The sequence below is a fragment of the Hesperophylax consimilis genome, chromosome 3 (assembly GCF_061612785.1).
Source record: "Hesperophylax consimilis isolate HC1 chromosome 3, BYU_Hcon_1.0, whole genome shotgun sequence".
Classification (NCBI taxonomy): Eukaryota; Metazoa; Arthropoda; class Insecta; order Trichoptera; family Limnephilidae; genus Hesperophylax; species Hesperophylax consimilis.
Window position 1 is genome coordinate 26,870,944 of NC_142838.1, and position 23,665 is coordinate 26,894,608.

The following is a 23,665-nucleotide window of genomic DNA, read 5'->3' on the forward strand; positions in this document are numbered from 1 at the left end:
CCTCGTTAACCCTTGAGACGTTGTTGATTTGCACGGATCGAACCTTCTACAAGCTTCCATTTTTTCAAAGACAATAACAAGCACTATTTCGTTCTCTTTCTAACATAAAAGAAATAATTAATTTTTAGATGAGAGGAAGAGAGATAGATGCATTTTAATAATGTGCGGTCGTTCTGGGACAAATATGGTCTTAGGAGAGTATAATGCGCGCACGGCATTTGGGACTGTTTGGGTCTTAGAAGGTCCCAAGGGTTGGGTTATCAACACGTCGGGCAGTAAGTTGTTTGATATTTGGGTGGCGTGAAAGAAATCAATTCGTTCCCCTAGCTACAAGTTCAGATGAACTTCTAAAGCATTTCGAATATTTTGCTCATTTTCGTAAAACCGCTGGACCAAGACGATGAGCACGTTCGCAATTCAACAGTTTAATATTAAGAATAATAAAATGGAAATAATTGTGATCACAGTCGATAGTTCTACTTGGTTCCAAAGAAAATTAGTTTTTGTTGAAGTCACCGGCCTAATAGGCCCTAATAATTAATAAAAAAAAGTCCCTTCGATCTGCAGAGACCCCGGATAATGGGCCAGGGTACAGTGCCATATTGTGCGAAGCATGAGGCCACCACTGGATGAGGCATTGTCGGCTGACGATGATGTGTGGCGGTGCCTTTACTGGCCTTCCTCGATGTCAAAGAGTCACCGATTACTTCACTATCCAGCATCACAGATTGTGAATGACTCAATTCTTCATCGAAAAGAAGCTACTAGAAGCAGCGGTCATCCAGTTTTCTCTTTCTATCTAACTCCACATTGCCCCGGTTTGTAAGAGACGGAAATATCGACTGCGCGGCGGGTGACGTGAAAACCGGTGGTGTGGTTCATATTATTATATAGTTAGGCAACGACTCGTACCGGCACCGGCAGTGTCCAGTTTGAATCTAAACCGCGAGCATCGTTGTGTCGTGTGAATCTCTCTTTATTATATTTGGAATTACTCCATCAAAAGCTAAAACATGGCAACAATCGGTGAGTAAAACTAAACTTAATTTAAAAAAATATATACACAAAAAACTGTGTAAAGTATATCACACTTTTTACTTAATACATTTTCTTATTTTTCCCTACCTACGTGTCATCTGTTAGAGTATTTTTTTATCGGAATGTTGTATTTAGTGGAACTTTCCTGTCAGAGGAAATAGAGATGAACACTTTGTAAGAGAGAATGCGCTTTGAATAATATTCTTGACGCAAGTTCTGCAAATACCGGCATCGGTTGTTTGGAATCTCGCCAGATCGAGGCGTGGTGAGCGGTGAGAGAGAAGACAAATCTAACGGTACCCATAAATATAAAATTCTTTAAATAATGTTACTTTTCCATCTGTTTTGATTCACGAAGAGATCGCTCGGAGAAACATTGATTTTCCCCTGCCCTCATTCCCGTTTACCCCACTCTCCCTGCAGTGAAGTTATGCAACTTGGATTCTGGGTAGGTAGGTAAACATTAATTCAATGTCAAATTTCTCCATTTGGTTCGAAAATTGGACTGAACAGAACGTTAAAAATTAATAACTTTCGTCTTTAATTTTTTCTCAAAGCTTTTCCAATAATTTTCTGTAATATTATTTTATCGACATAGCTAGTCTACGCGTGAGTATGTCAGACGGATATAACCAATCCTAAATACGAACCTTATTTTCTTTTAAAATTTTAAACAGATTTTCCTGCTGAAAATCATTTCCATACCTACAACCTACCTACCATACACGTTTATTTGTGATAAATTTACACGTGATTAATTAATTAAAACATTTTCGTTGCGTTTTCACGATAGCATTAAAATAATTATAGTTAATTTCATTGTATATCAACATTGTTTTCTTTCCAACCGGCGTTTTAAATAAAGCAAATAAGTGTCAGAATAATGTCCCCGGTTTGCTATAGTGCCTAGTGACGATACGATAAATTCATAACAGCAGTATTTACTAGGGCAACACCGAAGTCTTTAAAACTTCTGTCGCATATAAAAAAAGTAGTCCAAGAGAGAGATTGTACGGGCGTCATCGACGATCGTCTCCTTCATTCTCATATGTTTTGTAAGAAAACGAAAAAGACAGAAGATATTAGAAATATGACGTCACATATAATCTCTCTCTCAGACTACTATACACCACGCCCCCTAGCGATATGTAGAGAGGCTAAAGCATAATATGCAGATAAAACTAGCAACGGGTATATCTGTTTACTGATTTACTCATGTGTACCTATCGTCAATTAATTCTTCTAATTATTCGTCAGAAGTTTTAGGTTCTCACAAACGTTTCCAGCTATTTATCCTTCTTTAGTTTGTCAGTCCATCTCATCTGTGGGCGGGTTTCTTCTTCCCAATAAGGGGATCTTATTCTTGAGTCGTTCCCTCATTTCTGAAGATTTTAACCTCCACTCCATTTGCTCTGATAAACCAAGGGATATCCCATAATAATAGAAATACAACTCCACTTCAGTGTGGAGGTTGGACGGTAATTGCTTACTTGTTCATGCGGAAAATACAAAACAAGATTAGTTTTCTTGAAGCACGCTAAAAATAAGCGATTAAATATCTATTATTTTACAAGCAATAATTATTCGCCTGAAACACTCATCCACATTGAAAAATCTCCTGATAAAAGATACATGACGCCAACGGGACTCGAACCCGTGTCCCTTCGATTTCCGGTCGACAGCTCTGACCACTGAGCTATGGCGGCTTATCTCTTACCCGCGAAATTATTCAATATATACTAGTGTTTCATTCAACAATTACTGCTTGTTACATTTTTTCACCTGAAAACAACCAACTTTATTTTATATGAGAAAGGCATTGTAAGTGCTAACTCTCTCACTAGATGGCGTCGAGACAAATTGTCTACATTTTTGTACTTGAACTTGTCAAATATTAATTATTATTTTTTTAAACTAATGTTTTTAAGACAAGATTTTTTATGCATAGCAAAAAGGGTAACAATCGATTTTTTAATGTGGATGAGTGTTTCAGGCGAATAATTATTGCTTGTAAAATAATTGTTACCCTTTGTGCTATGCATAAAAAATCTTGTCTTAAAAACATTAGTTTAAAAAAATAATGATTAAATATCTCTTGTCACATTAAAAACAAACCATAAAATATCTCTCGTCACATTAAAAACTAGCGATATAATATCTCTCATCACATTAAAAACAAACGATATTTCTTACATCACAAAAAAACATGCGCCATATTGATTCAATAATTTATTTTAAACATTCCGTTACAAGAGTCGTCTTTTAAATAATTATGTTTACGGTCACACCTTTTGCCCGAACACATTTTCTCACATTCCTGTGAATTGAAATGGTGGTCAGCAGAATAACAAGTTGTGCTGACAATATCCATTGCTGGTTTTATGGCTGTCTTGAAATTACTGCTGAGGAATTCTTCCTACGCAGTAAAAAATGCATTCTCCAACTGGAGAGGCAATTACGAAATGTAGCCAGTTATTATATCTTTAGAGATGATAATTCTTGATCACAATCTTTAGAAGTAAGTACCTCATTTGTAGTGGATAAAAATGGTAACGTCTGGAATTTAATGGAGATGCAGTAACGCCTGTTATAAAAAATAAGTTTCTTCTTTCTTAGATTTCTACTGGTCTTAGTTTTCTTATGTTCACATATTTTATGTCAACAGTAAATCTTTTTTCGTAGTTAAATATTGTTCAAGGTTCAATATTTGCACAGAACAAACAATTTTTTTCGAGGTAGTTATGTTTTGGGAGCTGTGAATGTGTAGGTACCCTTACAAAATTTAAATACTCGAGTTGTATAGGTAAATTTTGATTCGCTCCAGTTTATAGACAATAAAAACTTTTTTTTTCTGAATCTGCACACACTTTAACGGTGAGATAACTGTTTTCATGTGATTTGCATAGATAACTTTAACTGAACCGTTTTCGGCCAGGAAAGTCGTTTCCACCGTGAGCTATAAAGACATTTGGCAGTCCAATGAAATGAGACACCAATTTATTTTTTTTACATATTTTTCTATTCATAATTCGGGCAAGGCCATGTACTTAAGCTATTTATTCGTGTATGTACTACGCCTACCCAAAATCTTATTCATTCGATTCATTACACGATATCGTGCTAAAATCTTAAGGTTAAGGTAATTCTAGGTGTGTGTTATTGTAGGTACCTACCTTTAGGAAGGGGATACTTAGTTTGCCTCTTAATCAATAAACAAATATGACCATGTTTGTTTGCCGTGTCCTAAAGATATTAATTCCTACCCACTACCTACCTACATACTGCCTGGCAATTCAGACGAAACGAGAATAGGAAAAAATAATATGGATTTCTTATACTCAGAAATGTGAGGAAGTCACACAAATCATAAAACATGTATTTGTAAAGGGCTTGTGTATAAAAATAAACCATCGTATGTGTAAAGGGGGGTGACAGATTAAGCTATAAGTTCAAAGCGTTTTATATAACTCCATATTACTCGCCATACAATCCCATACAGGCCTGTCACACCTGGAAAGATGATGTGTTATAAGTGTGGGCGTGCCGACGATATGCGCTGTGATCTGCTAGCCAGACAATATTCGAAAATTATGCGACCCCCTCTCCTAACTACGTCAGGAGAAGGGGTCAGAACAATATACGGAGCGCCGTACTTACGCGGCTGTCATCTGTCAAGGTGACAGATTCCATACAAAGAAATGATATTCCGCGACAATCCCCCCAATTGATCTGACCCCCTTTCCCTGGAAAGATTATAACGTAGTGTGTCAGCCAAATATATAATACGTACATGCCACGCCCAATTTATGCGCGCATAATATAGCGTAATGTGTCAAAGGCTTAAATTTAAAAATGATTTAAATGAAGTAAAAATGATAAATGGAGTATCAAATGAAGTTTTCATGATATAAAAACAATAATAGCTCGAACATGATACGATGGGGATTTGTAGATATTTATTTGATGATATTATTTGTCTTTTACATATTATATAATATCATGAGTAGTCTCATTGGTTTTTTTTACATAAAAAATTGGCATCGTCAGTTTTATAAGAATATAAAAATTAGTGTTTTTTCGTGACATTTCAACAACAACATGTCATTTGATTACGGATGTTATATCGATTTAAAAAAATGTTTCGATTATGACCATCACTATTCCCGTCGAATTTGCGCGGCGCCAGTCTTCTTTGGATAGATTTGTGTCTTCTTCTTTCTAGGTAGGTAGTAGGTATTGATAATATGGTTTTCTAGTATCTACTTTTTTGTTTTCTGTCTGGAATGGCCTGTCTAGAATAACACAATGTAGGTATTTATAAATAATACTGCGCCATAAAGGTTTTTAGCACTGGTCTGCACGCCACATTGAGATATTAAATTTGCTGAATGTATTCAGCATACAAAATAATTAGCTTATTGTTAATTACATTATAAAAATACAAGACACGTTATATTAGAGAAAATGGCTTTATGAACGGCCAGTTGAAATATGTCCACTGGACCTAGTTCATCTAATCGTATTGTTCTACTTTTACTAATTCAAAAAAAAAACTAAATTCGAATTTGGGTTTATTTGCATTCTGCAATGCATAGACTTAGTAACCAGTGATATTGACTTTTATTTTATTTTATACATCAGATCAGACAGATCTGTGCCATCTTTATGTACCGCAGTGTCACAAATATGACACATGGATTTGAGTCTAATTTTATTCAAATTTTAACAACGTGATCGCTCAATTTGATTAATGAAAGCGCTCGTTAGATGTCCTAAATAGATTCTTGTTAGTTTCTTACAAGATTAATGAGCCGTCTAAAATTCAACCACGTTCATCTTTTTATTTTAACGTTTGGCTCATAAAACAGAATAGTCAATCAATCGCGGGTAACACACTACCATTGTGGTGAACACCTTTCTCTGAAGTCACGTCTCTGCAATATTAGGTCGCAAGTCGCAAGCAGTTCCAAAGTCACAGACAGATCCAACTCGTAATAATTTCCATTCCTCAGAGTCTTATTTCGCAGACAGTTCTAAGTCGCAAGCAGTTCCAAGTTGCAAGTCGCTGGCAGTTCTTTTTTCTCAGCCAAGGTTTCCCAACCTTTCGCAAGTCGCAAGCAGTTCCAAAGTCACAGACAGATCCAACTCGTAATAATTTCCATTCCTCAGAGTCTTATTTCGCAGACAGTTCTAAGTCGCAAGCAGTTCCAAGTTGCAAGTCGCTGGCAGTTCTTTTTTCTCAGCCAAGGTTTCCCAACCTTTTTGAGCTTCGGAGCTACTTTTCATCTTAATTTTCATAGCATCTAACTGAAATTTGTGTTGATTTTTGTTTTTGATTACCCGAACATGAATTTTTAAACACCTGAAATTCGCTGAAAACCGCTGTCGAGTAATACCACAAAAAAGGCCCCTTGTCAAACTTATTAACATCAAATCGCTTAATTAACGGATACGCACGAATCTAGCTAAACCAATTTGGTCTATTATGAGTATTTTTTTTTTTCATCAATTAAAGTAGGAAATAATTTATATTTTCAAATTTCACGGTCATATCATTTTTGGGATAGACCAAATTTTGGTTGGAAATCTTCATGATCGACCGGTCGTAATCCTTGTTCTAAGCATTCCATAGATGTTGCAAAGTAGGTGGCCGCGGCCCATGTTGATTGGTGAGTCAGCCTGGAGCGACGCTCGCTATGGTGCCTATGAAATCAGACTCGCAAACAGCGATGACATCATGGGTCAACCTTATTAATAGCCAGGGGTTAAAAACAACACACACAAACGCGTAAAACATTATCATTTTATATTTTCATATGTAGCGGACACTTTGTAATGTATATATGTCACAATTTAAAATAACTATAAATATTTTTTAAATCATTTTTTATAATAGTTTTTTTTTATAATCATTTTAGTTTAATTAATCGAAATGTCGGTTAATTTTGATGATGTAACGCATTTTGCGGTCGGCACTTACGTCAATGATAATATTAGCCATAAAATCATGCTAACAGTAATATATTATGAATTATCACAATGACCCAAAGAAAAAGCATTACAAATGTCAATGTGGTAAATAAGAAAATAAATGTTGCCGTAATTTGCCCTTTTACAAATTAGATAAATGTCTCAGTAGTGATATCACGTTCGAATTTCTCCGAAAACATTTAGAAATTTCTAATATTTAAAAAATATGTCCGTACAATCGATGTATTCTAGCACACTAATCAAATAATAGACGCGGATTAAATTAAATTAATAATAATTTAAATTATTTCAAATTTAAATATTGAAGGCAATATTAATGATTTCTAAACGAAAATCTGAAACAGAAAAATCAGAAAAGGAAACGGTCACATCAATTTTTTTTTTTGATTTTTCTGTTTCAGATTTTCGTTTAGAAATCATTAATATTACCTTCAATATTTAAATATTACAATTTGAGGTTTTACTCAATAAAGTTATTCCGAAAAATAAAATAAATTATTTCACATTGTAAAATAGTTAAACTAACCGTTTGTTTAAGGTCTACTTAAATTTCTGGCTTGGATATTTTTCGAACGAGGTTTTTAGTGAAAGTAAAATAAAACGTAAATAAAATTCATTGTTGCATAACTTTTTTTGCTTCTATTATCTATATAACATAAATCAAGACGCGCTATTGTTTCTCTATCTGCAAATAAAAACTGAGCCACAGCAACGCATGGCGGGGTACAGCAAATATTCCATAATCTTCTGTAAAAAATACAAATAATATGATCGCCAACCACTGCAAAACGAAAAAGTCGCAATACAGCACACGACGTCACAGTACTTACTCACACACCAATACTAATACTTCGTCTTATTCGTCACTCTTATAGCTGATTATAATGTTGATTATTTCTAGAAGGTAAGAAGTAATCAACAACATCATTAATTAGAACATCTACTTAATAATTATTACGATGATTATAAAATTATAAGTCACATTCTTAGTTCTATCAGATCGCAATTTTCATTAAAATATTCTGGTTATTGTCATTCTAATGAATATTTTAGAGTCCCAATTTAAGCGTTAGTTTTATAATTACACCTTCGTTAAATTATTTATACTAACATGAATATATAATCTAGTCTCTTTTCCAGGACCTTTACTAGCAAACTCAGTTAATAAGTAAAACACAAAACATGTTTTTAACAATTTCATCAAATAATTAGCTAATTTTAATAAAAAATTTATTTGTTTAATTTTAATTTAATTAAATTTTCTAGCAAATCCATGTCGAGTGTTACATACGTCATAACTCACAAGTAGTTTTAATTTAGATTTATGAAGTTTTTCTTCCACGTCCCTGATGTGTTTTGTTCCCGGGAACTTACAAGTTTAATTAAATTATTTCCCCAAAATCAATACAAAGCTCACGGAACATGGCAACTGTGTGGCGAAACAACATCACGTGACAGAATACATCGCCGTTGTAAAAAATATTCAAATTTTCCTCGTTACACAGAAAGCAAAAAATTCCAACACAGTGGCGCTAGTAATCACCATTGAACATAATAATAAAGCAGCCAAATTGGCTAATTATATTGAAAGTCTAACTTGTTAAATCAATGGCTAATAGCACCTTTTATTCAAATGAAATAATCTTCTCAGATCAGCGAGTTCGGGAATAAGTTCGGGAAAATAATAATCATTACGTTTTTGGCGCACAATATTTTCATATTTTTGCAGATTTCTCAAAGTTTACTAATCTTTGTAAGTAACTTCCTATTATTGAGCTACAACTGTATTTTTAATTAGTGACTAACCGACTTTTACCGGCGTTGCTCGACTTTTCTCTACTTTATATAGTACACATGTGTACTACTTTATATATTTGTGTTTATTTTATAGAAAACTTTGTGAGTTATAAAAACATTTTTTTACCAAATTTTTTTTTTTAATAATTCTACCAAACATGTTTACACTACACTTAAATTCAAACTAACCATTCCTCCATTGGGCACCATGAAACAGGCAGTTGTCAAGTATGGTGCTCTAATGTATCTTCTCTAAATAAATGTATTAATCATGTAAGGCCGGGTTCCCACTACGCCGGACCGGCAGATCTGCCGGAAACCGGACACCGGACAAGAGTGTTCACATTACACCGGAGCCGGAGAGAGAATGGGAGGACATCGCTTCAGGATTCGAAAGAAAAGCCAACTTTCCTCACTGTGTTGCAGCAGTAGATGGCAAAAATATTATAATTTTGAAACCAGCCGAGAGTGGTTCTATGTTCGTTAATTACAAGGAATATTATTCTTTTGTATTAATGGCAGTTGTTGATTCAGAGTACCGATTTATTTTTTATTAGTGTGGGCTCATATGGCAAGGAATGCGATTCTAATATATTAAAGGATAGTACATTTTTGCAAAAGATCAATGATGGTACTTTAAATGTACCAAAGCCTAGACCGCTTCATGAAAACTTGCACGAGGGATTACCGTTTATACTGGTTGGCGATGAAGGCTTTGCTTTAACACCTAATCTCCTACGTTCGTATGGAGGTACACATTTGAATACTGATAAAAAGATTTGAACGAGCGGAGCGGGGCGAACACGTCTACTTTCTTAAAAAAATGCGAGCCGACGACGCGAGGGGAGCCCGGAGCGCGGGCGGGGCGAGCGGGGACAGCCGGATACCGGCACAAACTCGTTCACATTACTCCGGTCTGGTGGTTCTACCGGCACTTTCGCAGTGACAAAACGCTTGGTAAAAATGCCGGGCTCGGCAAAAATGCCGGACCCGGGATAATGTGAATAGCTACATATAAATTGTACAGCCACTAGCCCTTCCGGCAGTTTTACCGGCCCGGCAGATCTGCTGGTCCGGCATAGTGGGAACCAGGCCTAACATGTACTTATAAATAAAATATATATTCAGTACTAAGACAGATTCGGGTAGAGACTTTGTTTGATACTAATGTACTTTCACGATTACGAATTCACTATAAGTTTATCAGGAAACGGACTGTAATCCCGTTTTTAGTTTGTTATGATCTGGGATGTTTTCGAACGTTCCAGACTTTTCCCGAACATTGCAGAATGTTTCGGGTTGTTCTGGAATGCTCTCGAATACTCTAGAATGTTCTAGAATGTTCTGGACTGTTCTAGAATTTTTTCTCTTCCAAAGCCCTTCAGGTAAAAACGGGAATATTATTCATGGATGGGAGATAGAGGGCCACCACAACATATAACTCCTTTAATCGTACCGGGACTCGTTTCTGAGTTTTAGCGGTAAAAACATATTGGAGGTTGTAGATTTGAACGAATAGGACGAATAGTCATTTTTAGTAAAACTGAACATTATGGCGTAATGACTACTTTTAGTCAAGCTGAATGGATATTTGAAAACATGACAGCTTATGATAGCAATGAAATATGGAGCTGAAGATTAATCTTGAAATTATTTGACAAGACAAACAAGCAAGTTTTCCGCTTTATTAATAAAATATTGTTATTTGCCAAGAAAATGTTTGAGTTATGATGAATAGCAAAACAATACGTCTTGAGCTGTAAAAACGTTGCGGCAGTGTGACCCAACAAACATTTATTTAAATTTCGAAATTCCAAACGTAAACAAAATATATAATATATTATAAACGAGACAAACAAACAATTTACACGCTTTATTAATAAAATATTGTTGTTCGCAAGAAAATGTTTGTGGGTGAAGAGTGAAACAGTAAATTTTCTTATTTAGGCAGTGGAAAATCAAAAAATATTTTTCATATGAACGAATTGTCCAGATTGTCCACCAAAACTTTACTGATAACCGCTGCCTCGGAGGACGAATAATACGCAAGAACGTTTTTTTTATAAATCCAGTTTGGAAGAGTATTTAAATAAAATTTCTGTTTAACTGTTGGTATACCCTGCCTGTTGTTGATCATAGTTAGTTGAATACCTCGATCTATTGTACCGTCACAGGCAGTGCACACACCTTGAATCTCAATTACCCACATCTATTCTCTGCATTTCAGTGGGAGTCCCACTTTGCGTTGGCATCACAACCTTTTCAGGGTGCCTATAATAACGGTCTATAGATTCGTTGATTTTGTATGCAATAGTTGAACAGTTACGTATTTTTATGCAATATAACGCCTCCATTGTTGGACAAATATGTCTTGGCTTTACAAAGTGTCACGTAGAGGAACTTGATTGCAATCAAAATGCAGTTTTTATTTATTTGGAACAGGATGAGCCTTTGGGATGGGTTGAAGCAAAATGCACTGCATGCATAATGCAGTAAGTAGTCTTCGAAAATGCGGTTCTGGAAGCTTATCATAAATACCTACGTTTTTCTATAGATTTACATATGTTCTGAATTATTTTCGCTAGATACTTACCATAAAATCAAGTATATATTATTGTGATAATTTTGCTTTTTTGATTTTTGTTTTTATTTCTTCTTAATTTCTTTCGTTTACTCTAAACTAATGTATATTCATTTTTCTTTTGTCTTGTTTACTAATATAATCTTATCATTTGTCTTTTCTTTCTTCTTTCTATATTGTATGATGACTGTCAATAATTATCATGTATATACATATACATGGAGAAAAATGAGTGTAACTGATTTATTGAAATTCTGTTAAACAAAATAAAATCTTGATAGTAATCCATTTTCTGATAAAATATCAGTCCATTCAAAATATATAGGAATACTTGTTCATGCAGGAGTGCTTTTCCTGATAAATATAAAGACGAAATGCCAAAATATTTGAATTTTTACGAACACGTAACCCGCCGTTCTCATAACACATTTGCTTTGTAATGACACTTTGTTGGTAAATCTGTCAATTCATTAATTAGAATGAATTGGCCTGCAGTGTCATTTTCAACAGATTTATAATAAACGTGTACTACTTGTGCCGTTAATTCTTAATAAATAAAATCTCCACCCCTCAATTTCAGATCCCTAAATATTTACCTTTCTTCAAATAAAATTTAAAGTAAACACTTAGAATATTATATACATATTTTATTTCTCTGTTCTGTGGTTTGTATTAGGTATTATGCATATCAGATTTACCGTCTTGCAGCAATTTAAGTCACCAACCGCGAAGGTAATATGATTCTACAATTCATTACACTTGCCTACTTAGATACTTTAAAAACATGATTCAATAACCAATACTCATTGTATCAAACCAAGCCGCTCTAACACAACCATAGATATTTCCGTGGACTTTACTCACATCGGTTGTTATGTATCATATACATATAAACCACGAACTATTTAAATATCTGAGAATTTCAGTTCTATTTTTTGTCAGAAGTCCAACATGATGCACATGAATAAGTAGGTAGGTACTGGATTTAAATATTTTTCCTCAAATATCATATTTCGAGATTCAGTGAAATGTAGGTACCTACCTCAACAATATTTTTTTAAACAATTTTTATAATTGAGTCTACATTTATTGCACTGTATTTTTTCACGCACAAATAACGTATACTTTTATTTATTGTTTTTTATTACTACTTTTGTCTATTGTAGGTAAAAGTTGTTTGTAGCGAATGTAACAGTTTCAGATAGATTCAAGCTTTAGTTATTCCTCGAAACTCCCATATCGATGATTGTACCCGAAGGTTGCAAAAAGGCTGTACAATCGATATGATTACGTTACATTTTCTGAGCACAACACTAACGACCCACACACCCGTGCCACGGGAAGGGTATAAATAGCAACGTTATTTGATTGCCAAGGCTTCTTGGTGTGGGGTGTGGGCTTAGACATTTCGCCATGAAGTAATTTTGTCTAGTAACAGGTCTCACCCAGGCTTTATGGCTACTACGTAGAAAATCGTTATGCTTGCTCTATTCTCTAGGCCAGTGGTTCTAGAGTATCTAGAGTCTAAACATTTATAAGAGTCCCTCCTGAACTTATTTTAATTTGTTTATACGTGAATGAGTTATGTTTAAAAATGAGCTAAGAAGCTAAATAGCTAAACTACCTTACTCGCACTGAAAGCAAGTGCTGCCAACTAGCCTGGCAGGTTTGAATAATCCAGCATTAAATTTACAGATTACGTTATATGTTATTTTTTTTTTATATAACTCCATATTGCTCGTCATGCAATCCCATAGAAAAAAATATGTGTTATAAGTGTGGGCGTGGCGACGATATGCGTCGTGATCTGCTAGCCAGGCCATGTTTGAAAATTATGCGACGGTCAGAACAATTTACGGAGCGCCGTAATTAAGTGGCTGTCATCTGTCAAAGTGACAGATCCCATACATAGAAATGATATTCCGCGGAAATCCCCCAATTAATCTGACCCCCTCTCCCGGGGAAGATTATAGCGTAGTGTGTTACCCCAACGTATTATACGTATATGCCACCCCCAAATTTGCCTCATAATATAGCGTAATGTGTCTAAGGCTTTAATCAAGGCAGTTAAGCAATTTAGATGAGGCAGCGTTAAATTTTGGCTTTCATCATTTCGCGGAGCTTGTTCACTGTTCCGCGGAACATTGGATGACCGGATAAGGTTACCATTGCGTCTAGACTTTAGGCCAGGGGTGGGGAACCTTTTCGCTGTCGGGGGCCATCTGGATGTTAGTAGTATTACCCGGCTGAGGGGGAGGGGGGATTGGAGAAACAAGAATGGTTTCCTTCCTAAATGCGTCTGCAGATGAATCCACAACTGTTATTTTATCTGTAAGCGAATCCCCAGTTTAATTAGCGTTACGCTTATAATATCATATTACACATTTAATGTCATATTAGTAAAATAATAAGAAATAAAATTTTAACATAGTTGCATATGTACGTACCTGTCCGCTATCCTTTCGGTTTTTTTTTAATAATGACTTAAAAACGTATCTGAAACACCGTGAAAGAAAACTGTTCTCGCGTTCTGAAAGCAATTATTGCAGGCCGCACCGAAAGTGGTCGCGGGCCTCACTAAAAAGCCTCGTGGTCCGCAGGTTCCCTACCCCTGCTCTAGGCGAAGCGATTGGGATGAGGGAGTCCGACTACTATTCTCTCGACTCTCGTATCGTTTGTTGCTTCGTTTATTATTGATTGTGTGTTGTTCTGTCTGTCTCGGGTGATGATTTTGGGTCTCGCGTCTTTTGAATCGAGTACGTAAAAGAGTTAACAGACCTACACAGGACGGAGGCGATAGGAATGACGAGTCCCCGGATGGTCTGGTTGAGGTTATAGAGTTATAGAGCAAGCAATGATTAGAAGACAAACGTACATAAACTCATTTCGCAATAACTATGCCGTCATTTATAATGATAATGAGTCTCGGAGTGAAAAAACAGGGCTTATAATATTATGCAATGTAGATTAAATCTTCAAGTCTGCTTGATATTTTGAGGCTGCGATCACTTTGAAGTAATTAATAAAGTGTGAGTAAATCATTTTAAAGAGGACACTTTTGTGTCTAAAAAAAAGTTTTTTTGTCTAGTTTGTAACCCCCGCCTACAGTTCCCTCTTAAATGCCCAAAGATACTACGTACGTAGCAACGTTTATCAATTTCGTTTAAATTTAGACACGCGATTCATTTCAAAATTGTTGTTTTCATGTTTTTTCTGTCATTCTTCAGCTTCGTGGCAAAGACATTTTTATCCACCCAGTACACTGCAACGCATGCAAGCGTCCTTTAAAATGATTTTATTATTAAAACTTCAAATCTACGTAAAATCATTATTATAGATGCTGATATAATTGGTAATTGTAAAATATATATTAGCGTCTGAAGTCATTAACAGTGGCTTTTTACTGCGTGATGGTCGGATTACAAAATAAAGAGGACAAAACATGCCTACCTACTATCTAGTTACCCACTGATGTACATATTTTAATTTGGTATAATAGGTACATTATTCCAAGGTATGGTTTGATGTCGAGCAATCTAACAATGACAGAAGACGTGTCCTTTTAAACCATGAATAATGCTATGGATAGATTAGTCTTACTATTATACTATACCGTTTACACTATATCCAATAATAGGAACGCATTCAAGGAGAGTTGCAGCTCAGAGAAGGTAAATTTACAGAATGCCATGACCAATATGCGCGTGGGTCTACGTATTTATAAATGCACCCATATGGATTACATCATGGTCCATAAAGCATGCATGACTAGCTTCTATGATAGAACAAATTAAAATATTAATTAATGTTTATTCAATGGTATCAATAGAAGTTTCTGAATGGTCGTTTAGTTCAATAAATATCTTACTCCAGCAAAGCGCTGAAAATTATCGTGCATTTTTTTTTGGCCAGCATCCATATTTTTGTTCGTCTGGATTTTTTCTTGTAGCTAAGCTGTTTGCTTGGTTCTTATTTTTTAGTCGTGAAAACCATATGTCCAGATGATGTTACTATAATATATCATAAAAATTAGCGATATTATTAATGGGTTTTTTGTTTGGTCCCCATCTTTTTAGTATGTCTGGATGTTTTAATTTCATTATACTGGCTGGCTCTTATATTTTAAATGTGAAAAGCATGTGTGCAATGTGCAAAAATGATAAAGCTATCATGCTGTTTATTTTATATTCATTTGGGATATATCTTTTTCAAATTCAATCTACATAGTGCAGCTGACTCAGCCAGACAAATTTTAATAATAACATATTGATTACTCCGTAATGCATTCTGGTTAATAACCGTTTTATGGAGAACATAAATAAATAATAATTCAAATATTTATGAAAGCATAATTTCCAGTAAAATACTACTGTCTTCGTAGTTTTTATAACAGTTTTTTTTGCTTTATTTTAAAGTTTGTTAGCTTTCAACAGTAAGGTGTGAAACGATTTTTTGCTCTTTGAACAAAAGTCAAATATTTGCAAATCTTACTGAGTTCCAGATGAACATTTCTTAAAGCAAATAAAGATTTTCTTAAAACATTTATTCAACGTTTGTACTACAAGCTCGCAAACATGTACCATCTTCGGCAGCATCGGTTAGCGAGTTTTTACAGGAATGGCATATTTGTTTCCACACTGTGGTGTCATTTTCTTCGCATGCTCACTAATGATTCTAATGAACAAATAACGATTGTTTCCAGATGTTTCCACCGAGGACAATCTCGCATACACCTTCTACCCCGTGACGTCAGGATGCGTCAACTTCAAGGTCAGGGCTGCCAACGATGCCCACATTGCACTCACCACAGGACCTGAGGAGACCAGCCCAATGGTCGAGGTAAATACCCTAGCTACTTCATCATAAGTTATGGCGGAATGAGACAATAGCATACGTGGGATATATTTTGTAAAAGATTGTAAAGAGTGCAGGAACAGAGCAGGAACTAAGCATAAGTCATTTGGGAGCCACCTATGGGCTGGAGCAGCACAATACTTGATAAACCTGCTTGATTCTGTGCAAAGGAGGACATTTCAACAGATCGCCATCTTTTCTACTTTCAGTGTGGTTTCCGAAAAAGTTCTAAATATAAAGGATAGAAGTGGCGAGGGTAGTTAGTTTGACAGATGTAAAAAAGTCGCAAGAAGATCAGGAAGCTTTAATCTAGCTAAATATGAAGCTTATTATCTGAGAACGGTAAGAAAGTTGGTAGTTGCCGGTATTGATTCTGGCTGGATTCCAGTTAAGTATGTTCTGCCATAAAAATCTCCACCGATACAATAACAAGATAATCTACCTTTTCTAAACGACTTCTCTCCATAATTTTCTTTGGCTAATGTTTTGTTTGATTTAAAATTGTGGCATTCTTTTGTTGATTCTGTTTCCAAATCATGCCAAACGCAATAAACTCTTCTTTTGCTGAAAACTTTTGTCGTGTTCTTTCTAGCTCCAGTTCGAATTATTAATCGTTGCACGATTAGTGTTTATGATAATTTTGTTACTTAAGCTATTATTTGTCCTGATGACATTGAGTATTAGACCAGGTAGACTGGTGTTTTCGTTTCCCAGAAACAGGTACTATCGAATTGAATACTTACTGGTTTAAAATTTGCATAATACATTTGCCGTGAAACGTCGCCATTTGCGTATTATGTGGTTTCATACAACACACAACTACAACAAAATATTTATTGTTTTTGTGTTTAATTCGTAGAACTCCATTTTACTTTTTTCAAATTTAATGTAAATCAAATTTAATAATATTTTTAAGTTCTGCAAGTATTTTTTTCGGTTTTTCATGTCCATCACTGTCCACCGGTGTCGAAGGGATCAATAACACTAGTACTTCCACCTTTCATAGAAATAGTGACAGAGCTAACAAAAATATTGAATATTTCAGATATTCCTCGGAGGCTGGGGCAACACCAAGAGCGTCATCAGGCGCAACCGCGAGAAGCCCGACAAGGTAGAGGTGGCTACCGGTGGAATCCTCAACGCTGATGAGTTCAGGGCCTTCTGGGTGCGCTGGAGCGATGGAGTCATAATGGCCGGCCGCGAGGGAGAGGCTGCTCCCATCCTCTCCTGGGAGGATCCAGAGCCCTTCGCCATCAACCACTTCGGCGTCTCCACCGGTTGGGGAGCCAGCGGCACTTGGATCATCGAAGGTCAGTGCTCATAGGAAATGGAATGTTTTATACAAATGTACCCAAATGCTTCTAAATCTTTGGAATTTAACCCTTATTTATTATCTTTAGCCGTGCGGTCGGGTTGAATTCCCACAGAATAATATTTACTTTTCCACGCATGTCCATATTGATTTCATAGTTTAATAGATTTGTAATTAACGCTGTTAACCAGTGGTATATTATCAAGAGATGTTATAGTGCCTGGAAGAATATTGTTCGGTTTTCTATCAGCTCGATCGCAAGGTACACATTAGCTCTCGTAGTATATCACCACGGGTAGTGGGTAGCACAACAGCTTAGAAGTTTTTGGCAGTTTTTCTCCACACCGCTTGACTCTTGGATGTTTGTAGAACGCGACGAAATCACCACCGATGATTCGCTCAAGTACACATTCAGCCCCGTGATATCCGGAGAACTGGAGTTTGAATTCAAGGGCGCCTCTAACTGCCACGTCTGCCTGACTATGGACCGCGGGCTGACAGATCCCATGTATGAGATCATCATCGGCGGCTGGGAAAACACCAAGTCTGTTATCCGATACAGGCAGACCAAGCCTGATCAGGTACAGTCCATTTTTAATGTCATTATGAATGGAGTATCGCGTGCTGGGAAGTGAAACTTAATTGGCTGTTGTTGTTATAAAGGTGGTTGTGGACACGGCTGGAGTCGTAAATGCCGGAGAGCATAGAAAGTTCCTGGTGCAGTGGAGGGCGGGCAGGCTTATAGTCAGGTCTGGGTCTGGATCCGGAGACGTGATCATGGAGTGGACCGACCCCACCCCCTTCAACATCTCCCACTTCGGAGTGCGCACTGCATGGGGAGCTACTGGAAACTGGAAGATTCGCGCCGGCTGCATTGGCCGCATAGGTTAGAAGAGCATTATATGGGCATTGTCCTTCATCGCGCACTTCAGGGCAGCTCTAAAACCACTAATATTTATGTTAACATCAATAATGCATGCCTAATACGAAATTGATTAAAATTCATAAAAAGTTCAATGTCACAACCGCAGCGTTGTTCGTTTCGTGAAATTCCTAAATGTTCAATGTTCATTTATGTTAGTGAGTTGGTTTTAACCAACATAGTTTTATTAGTGCCTTAATGCATGTTTAAAGGTGGTTTGGATATTATAATTTAATGTTTTGCTGCAATCGGTATAGATATTCTTGCCTTTAAATACGTAATCAATGTTATTGTGATGTTGTAAAATTTGAAAAATAAAAGTTTTGTTTATGTAACTTAAGTTACTTTGTTTTGTGTTGTTTTGTGTGTTACTGAATTAATAATGTTTTTCCCACTAAACGGGATATGAGAAGGTTTTATATTTCATAAATGAATATGGTTTATTGCTGAACCTACTTGGATACAGTGCTTTTGCCTTATTTTAAATTCCTCTATTTGAATTTCACTCTTGTTTTCGATAATGAAAGGATGCAAATCTTGGGAATGGAAATTAACCCACTTCCCGACTCGGCAGATAGACTCGTTGTCGATGACAACGAATTCTACCAACTTTTGGTGTTAATTGATCTGAACCTCAACTTATGGGAAAGGAGCGAAGCAACCGCAAATGGCGCGAAATGCCGCTTGCTGTTGTTTCATTTCTTTCTCGTAATTCGTGGCTCGGCTCGTTTTCGTTCGCAAATGTGTACGTACCATAAAAGCAATTAAATACTAAATAAATATCGGTCCTACACGACGGCATCTGGCAAGGTCGGTAGCGCCGTTGACTCCGGTCCCCTGAGAAGAAAGGTTCAATCCTCAGCATATAAAACTTAGTTTTTTTTACGGGTTAATTTTTTTGGTATTTAACTGCGAAAACCAGTTATGATGTGATATACCAATATAACAATTTTTGTCATAGTAAGCGCTCAGGTAAATGGCAGAACTCAACCTCACACGTAAAAAAGTGTCTGCGACGAATCTTTTTGCCGCGTCGCGTCGTGTAATTTTGAACAGGAAGCGTTTTAGACGGTACATATCTAATTAAAAAGTTATCGTCGTTGTCCTGTATTTACTTAGAAGTACCCATAGATTGTATATTCGTACATAATATTATCAGCAATGTTTTAAAGTATCATATAATATAAGCAGCTCTTTTAGTTCGCTTTCCAGCTTTAAAGTAGTCCAATATATCTCCGTGAAGAACATTTTGACTACATAAATGTTTGAGTTTCGATAGCAACCAAGGAGAAACTGAAAAGAGAAGTACAGAAGTTTGAATTTTGCAAAGCTAAATTAATTGTGTTCGTAGTTAGATAATTACAATTAAGTATGAATTATTAACAATCATCCACGTTTTTAACATTTATTGTCATCCATAATTAATTCAAGGTATCTAGATAATAATCCATTCTTCTAATTATTTTTATTGTAGCTTTGGTGAATGTTGTTATCATTTTATCCAATTATCGCATCGTAATAATATATTATTATTTATTTATTATTTTTATTTTTATTTCATCATTGTCCATGTTTATTTGTATACTATATCGACATACCAAAATATATTTAAAATCCTTACGCAAGGCTTCCTATACATGTTCAAATACTTTCATAATTCGCAATTCGAACGCTTTTTAAAAAAAGTATATGGGTACATTTTAATTTGCGCTTGAAGTTTTTTTTTTTTTTAATTTAGACTGTTGTATTAACGTGTTTTGTTTGTTTGTGTAGCTGACAGTGTGCGCCCGAGCGCCCCCATGGCGGCTGCGCTGACCATGGGCGGGGGCCCCGGCGGTGCTGGGGTGTGGGTGGACGTGTCGGGAAGCAACCTGCCCGCGGGGGCCGTGGTTGGGGGAGAGGATGGCGAGGTGCAGTTCATCGGCAGGGCACAGCACGAGGGGGCCCTGATCCCCGGCAAGGTGGTGCAGTCCCACGGAGTGTGCTATGTGGCGTGGGGAGGTACCGAACACGGCAAGCCGGAATACCAGGTAAGAAAGATATTAATAAAACATTAAAAATATTATTTATAAAATATAAAAACGATAGTGATGTCATCGTTGTAATTGGAATTATGTTGTTTTTTTCTGAAAGCATAATAAAACATGTTATCTACAAGTACGAGTATTAACGACAAGAATTTATTATGCACTTATACTTGAAGAAAATTTGTAAAGTTTTAACCGGTTGTGTTCGTGATAAATAATGTTGTATATTATCTCTCTGACATCACGACTTTTAATATTTTTGCATTGGCCTTACAATTGAATGTATTGTTGCAATGCATAGACATTACATGAATAGCTAATGGTAAATGTTAGCATTTAAGAACAGTACTAACAAAAATATCAATGTGAATTCTTTTTTTTAATTATGATCATAAAATCATTAATCAAAGAAATCTGAAAACAAAATAAGGTAAATATTCGGAATCGCTATATACGAATAATACGAAATATTTTTAAATAAAACCTTCTGATTTACCTTAATTACTATAAAAGGAATCTTACTGCAAAAATCAAAAATGATAAAATTAAAAATTTCCCAAATGCAATCAGATTCCTTTTATAGTAATGAAGGTAAATCAGAAGGTTTTATTTAAAAATACTTCGTATAATCCGTGTTCAGCGATTCCGAATAATTACCAAAAATAAATGTGGTTGATACTATTTTAAATTGAGTATACGTATCTCATTTTTAAAGTTATCATTATCTCCTCAACTAGCAAATAAGTAAAGGTAAAATAAAGCTTACGAAATCATTTTGTGCATCTATACAATACTGTCGGTATTTTTCTATAAAGATTGAAAATATTTGTATATCTTCGGTATTTTTCGAAAAACAGTACGTCCATTGTTTCCTTTATATTTAATTGTTCAAAATTAAAAATACAAAAAAATATTTATTGCACAAAAATAAAGAGTAGAAAGGGTATATATTATAGGTTATACCCTTATTGAAAGCACCTTTGTGTAATTTTCCTTACAAATCAAGATTATTAAAAAGTATTTTTTTTTACATTGAACTTCTCTTTAATCGCTTTTAGTAGGTGTTTATCGTTGTCGATTGTTCTGTTATTTTCGGGAAGGCTGTTGAAGTATTTTTTCCCTAGATATGTGGAATGATGTTGAGCAAAAGTGGTGTTACATTTTCGTGTTGTAAATATATATTTTTGAGGAGTACGACTTTCAGTTAAAAAGCTGTGTATTATATTTGATTACATCCTGGACTTAATGTTTTTGACATAACTTCATGTTTGGACTTTTCGAAAAATACCAACGATATATTCGAACATTACTGTTCAAATATTTCTTGATAATATTGCTTGTCTTGCTCGGAGTCCGGAAAATTACGATTTAGGGATGTTTCCAGAAATTGACCTCCAATGTCTTGTCTGAACCTATTATACCTTTACATTACCCGAAAGAAGAATATCGTAGGAAAAAGCTTTTTTTTTCTCATTACATAAATGTTAACCTTCCAGGTGCTGGTAGGAGGGCCCGCCAACTGGGTGCCCACGAGCGGCGCCGCCATCCCCGCCTCAGCCATGCCCGCCGGTGAAACGGAGGAAGGCGAGCCCCTGTTTGTGGGTCGCGCCAGCCACGAGGGTTCCCTCACCGTCGGCAAGGTGCAGGCTTCCCACGGCGTCTGCTACATCTCCTACGGTGGCCAGGAGCTCGGCTTCCAAGACTACGAAGTGCTCGTCCAGTAGACTACACTGCGACACGCTGAAACATTTTGGTCCTTCGAGCCTTACAGGGCACAGACACCGCGACGGGCATTTACTTGACATTTTTGGGATATCTTACGTTATCAAATATTTATAATTTTTATGTTGGAGCACATAATATCCTAACATAACGACATAATAACACAATGCGCCATGTTTTAAGCTCGTATCGAAAAACTTAAATTATTTGTAATAATTTAGAAAACAAACTTTGAAATGTTTTTATTTTCATTTAGCGGAAAATTTTAGCGAGCCTATATTTACTTTTTACCGAGAGGGGTTACTTCGCAAACTCTTTTCCTTATTTTTTGTGAAACGCGGTGCATAAAGAAATGACAGCTAGAAGTAAAATCGATGTCAAAATTCAATCATTCAGTATAAAAGTTTTAATATGTCGAAAAAACGGCAAAAAATTGTAGTATGTCAAAAAAACGGCAAAAAATGGTAGTATGTCGAAAAAACGTCAAAAAATTGCTTTATGTTTATAAATCTAATAATTGTTTTGCATTAGGGATATTGTGTTTATATAAATGCTGTATATGAAGTTTTTTTTTCAATTTAATGTGTACGTAGGTTATTTCATAGTGCCTTGTTGCTGCACAGATCACGAGTTGACGACCTCTGCCGTCACGTGATTAGCTTATAAGACTGCCACATAAAAACAAAAATATGAAAAAAACGAAAAAAATTGTTTTAAAAATTATTTTATTTCATGCATTTTAACCGTTATTTTAAAAATACCGAAACAAGATAAATTTTGAAAGCAATGAAGTAAAATTTTGTTATTTTAAACACTGCTAATAATTATATATTTATACAAATTATATTGCTGAAAATGCTAAATATAAAATTATATAAATATACTTTATACTGTTTTATTTACACAACATTTCCTGTACATTAGGCCACATTACAATTCAAGAACTCATTGCAATTCTATAACAAAAACCGCACAAGATTCGAACTGTTCTGAGCCAGTTGGACTATGGTATAATTAGCATCCCCAAATAGGTAGATATTTTGGGAGATTGAAAGGAATGCGGGAGAAGGGAGATGCGGTAGGTATTTTATGAGATTGAGAGGAGAGTGGGGAAGAAGATGCGGTAAGTATTTTGTGAGACAGAAATGAGTGTGGGAGAAGGAAATGCGGAAGGTATTCTGTAAGAGTGAAAGGAGTGTGAGGATAAAGATGCGGTAGGTATGTTGTGAGACTCAAAGGAGTTTGGGGGAAGGAGATGCGGTAGGTATTTTGCGCCACTGAAAGTAGTGTGGAAGAAGGAAATGCGGTAGGTATTCTGTAAGAGTGAAAGGAGTGTGAGGAAAAACATGCGCTAGGTATGTTGTGATACTCAAAGTAGTGTGGGAGAAGGAGATGCAGTAGATATTTTGAGAAACTGAAAG

General features: G+C 35.7%; 1 protein-coding gene across 1 annotated transcript; it reads left to right on the top strand.

Moving 5' to 3' along the window:
* Positions 1 to 871: 871 nt before the first annotated feature.
* On the top strand, positions 872 to 23,127 carry LOC149425186 (uncharacterized). Its single transcript, XM_089649866.1, has 7 exons — positions 872 to 1,026; positions 16,110 to 16,246; positions 17,307 to 17,571; positions 17,943 to 18,154; positions 18,237 to 18,459; positions 20,269 to 20,525; positions 22,019 to 23,127. Exons 1-7 carry the CDS (start codon positions 1,014 to 1,016, stop codon positions 22,244 to 22,246), a joined length of 1,335 nt encoding a protein of 444 aa, XP_089505992.1. The 5' UTR covers positions 872 to 1,013; the 3' UTR covers positions 22,247 to 23,127.
* Positions 23,128 to 23,665: the final 538 nt, after the last annotated feature.

Excerpts from the sequence above, each read along its gene's own strand:
- LOC149425186 (XM_089649866.1), top strand. Across the intron at positions 18,460-20,268 it reads CGGCTGCATTGGCCGCATAG|CTGACAGTGTGCGCCCGAGC; the intron begins GTTAGAAGAGCA and ends TTGTTTGTGTAG. Across the intron at positions 20,526-22,018 it reads ACGGCAAGCCGGAATACCAG|GTGCTGGTAGGAGGGCCCGC; the intron begins GTAAGAAAGATA and ends TTAACCTTCCAG.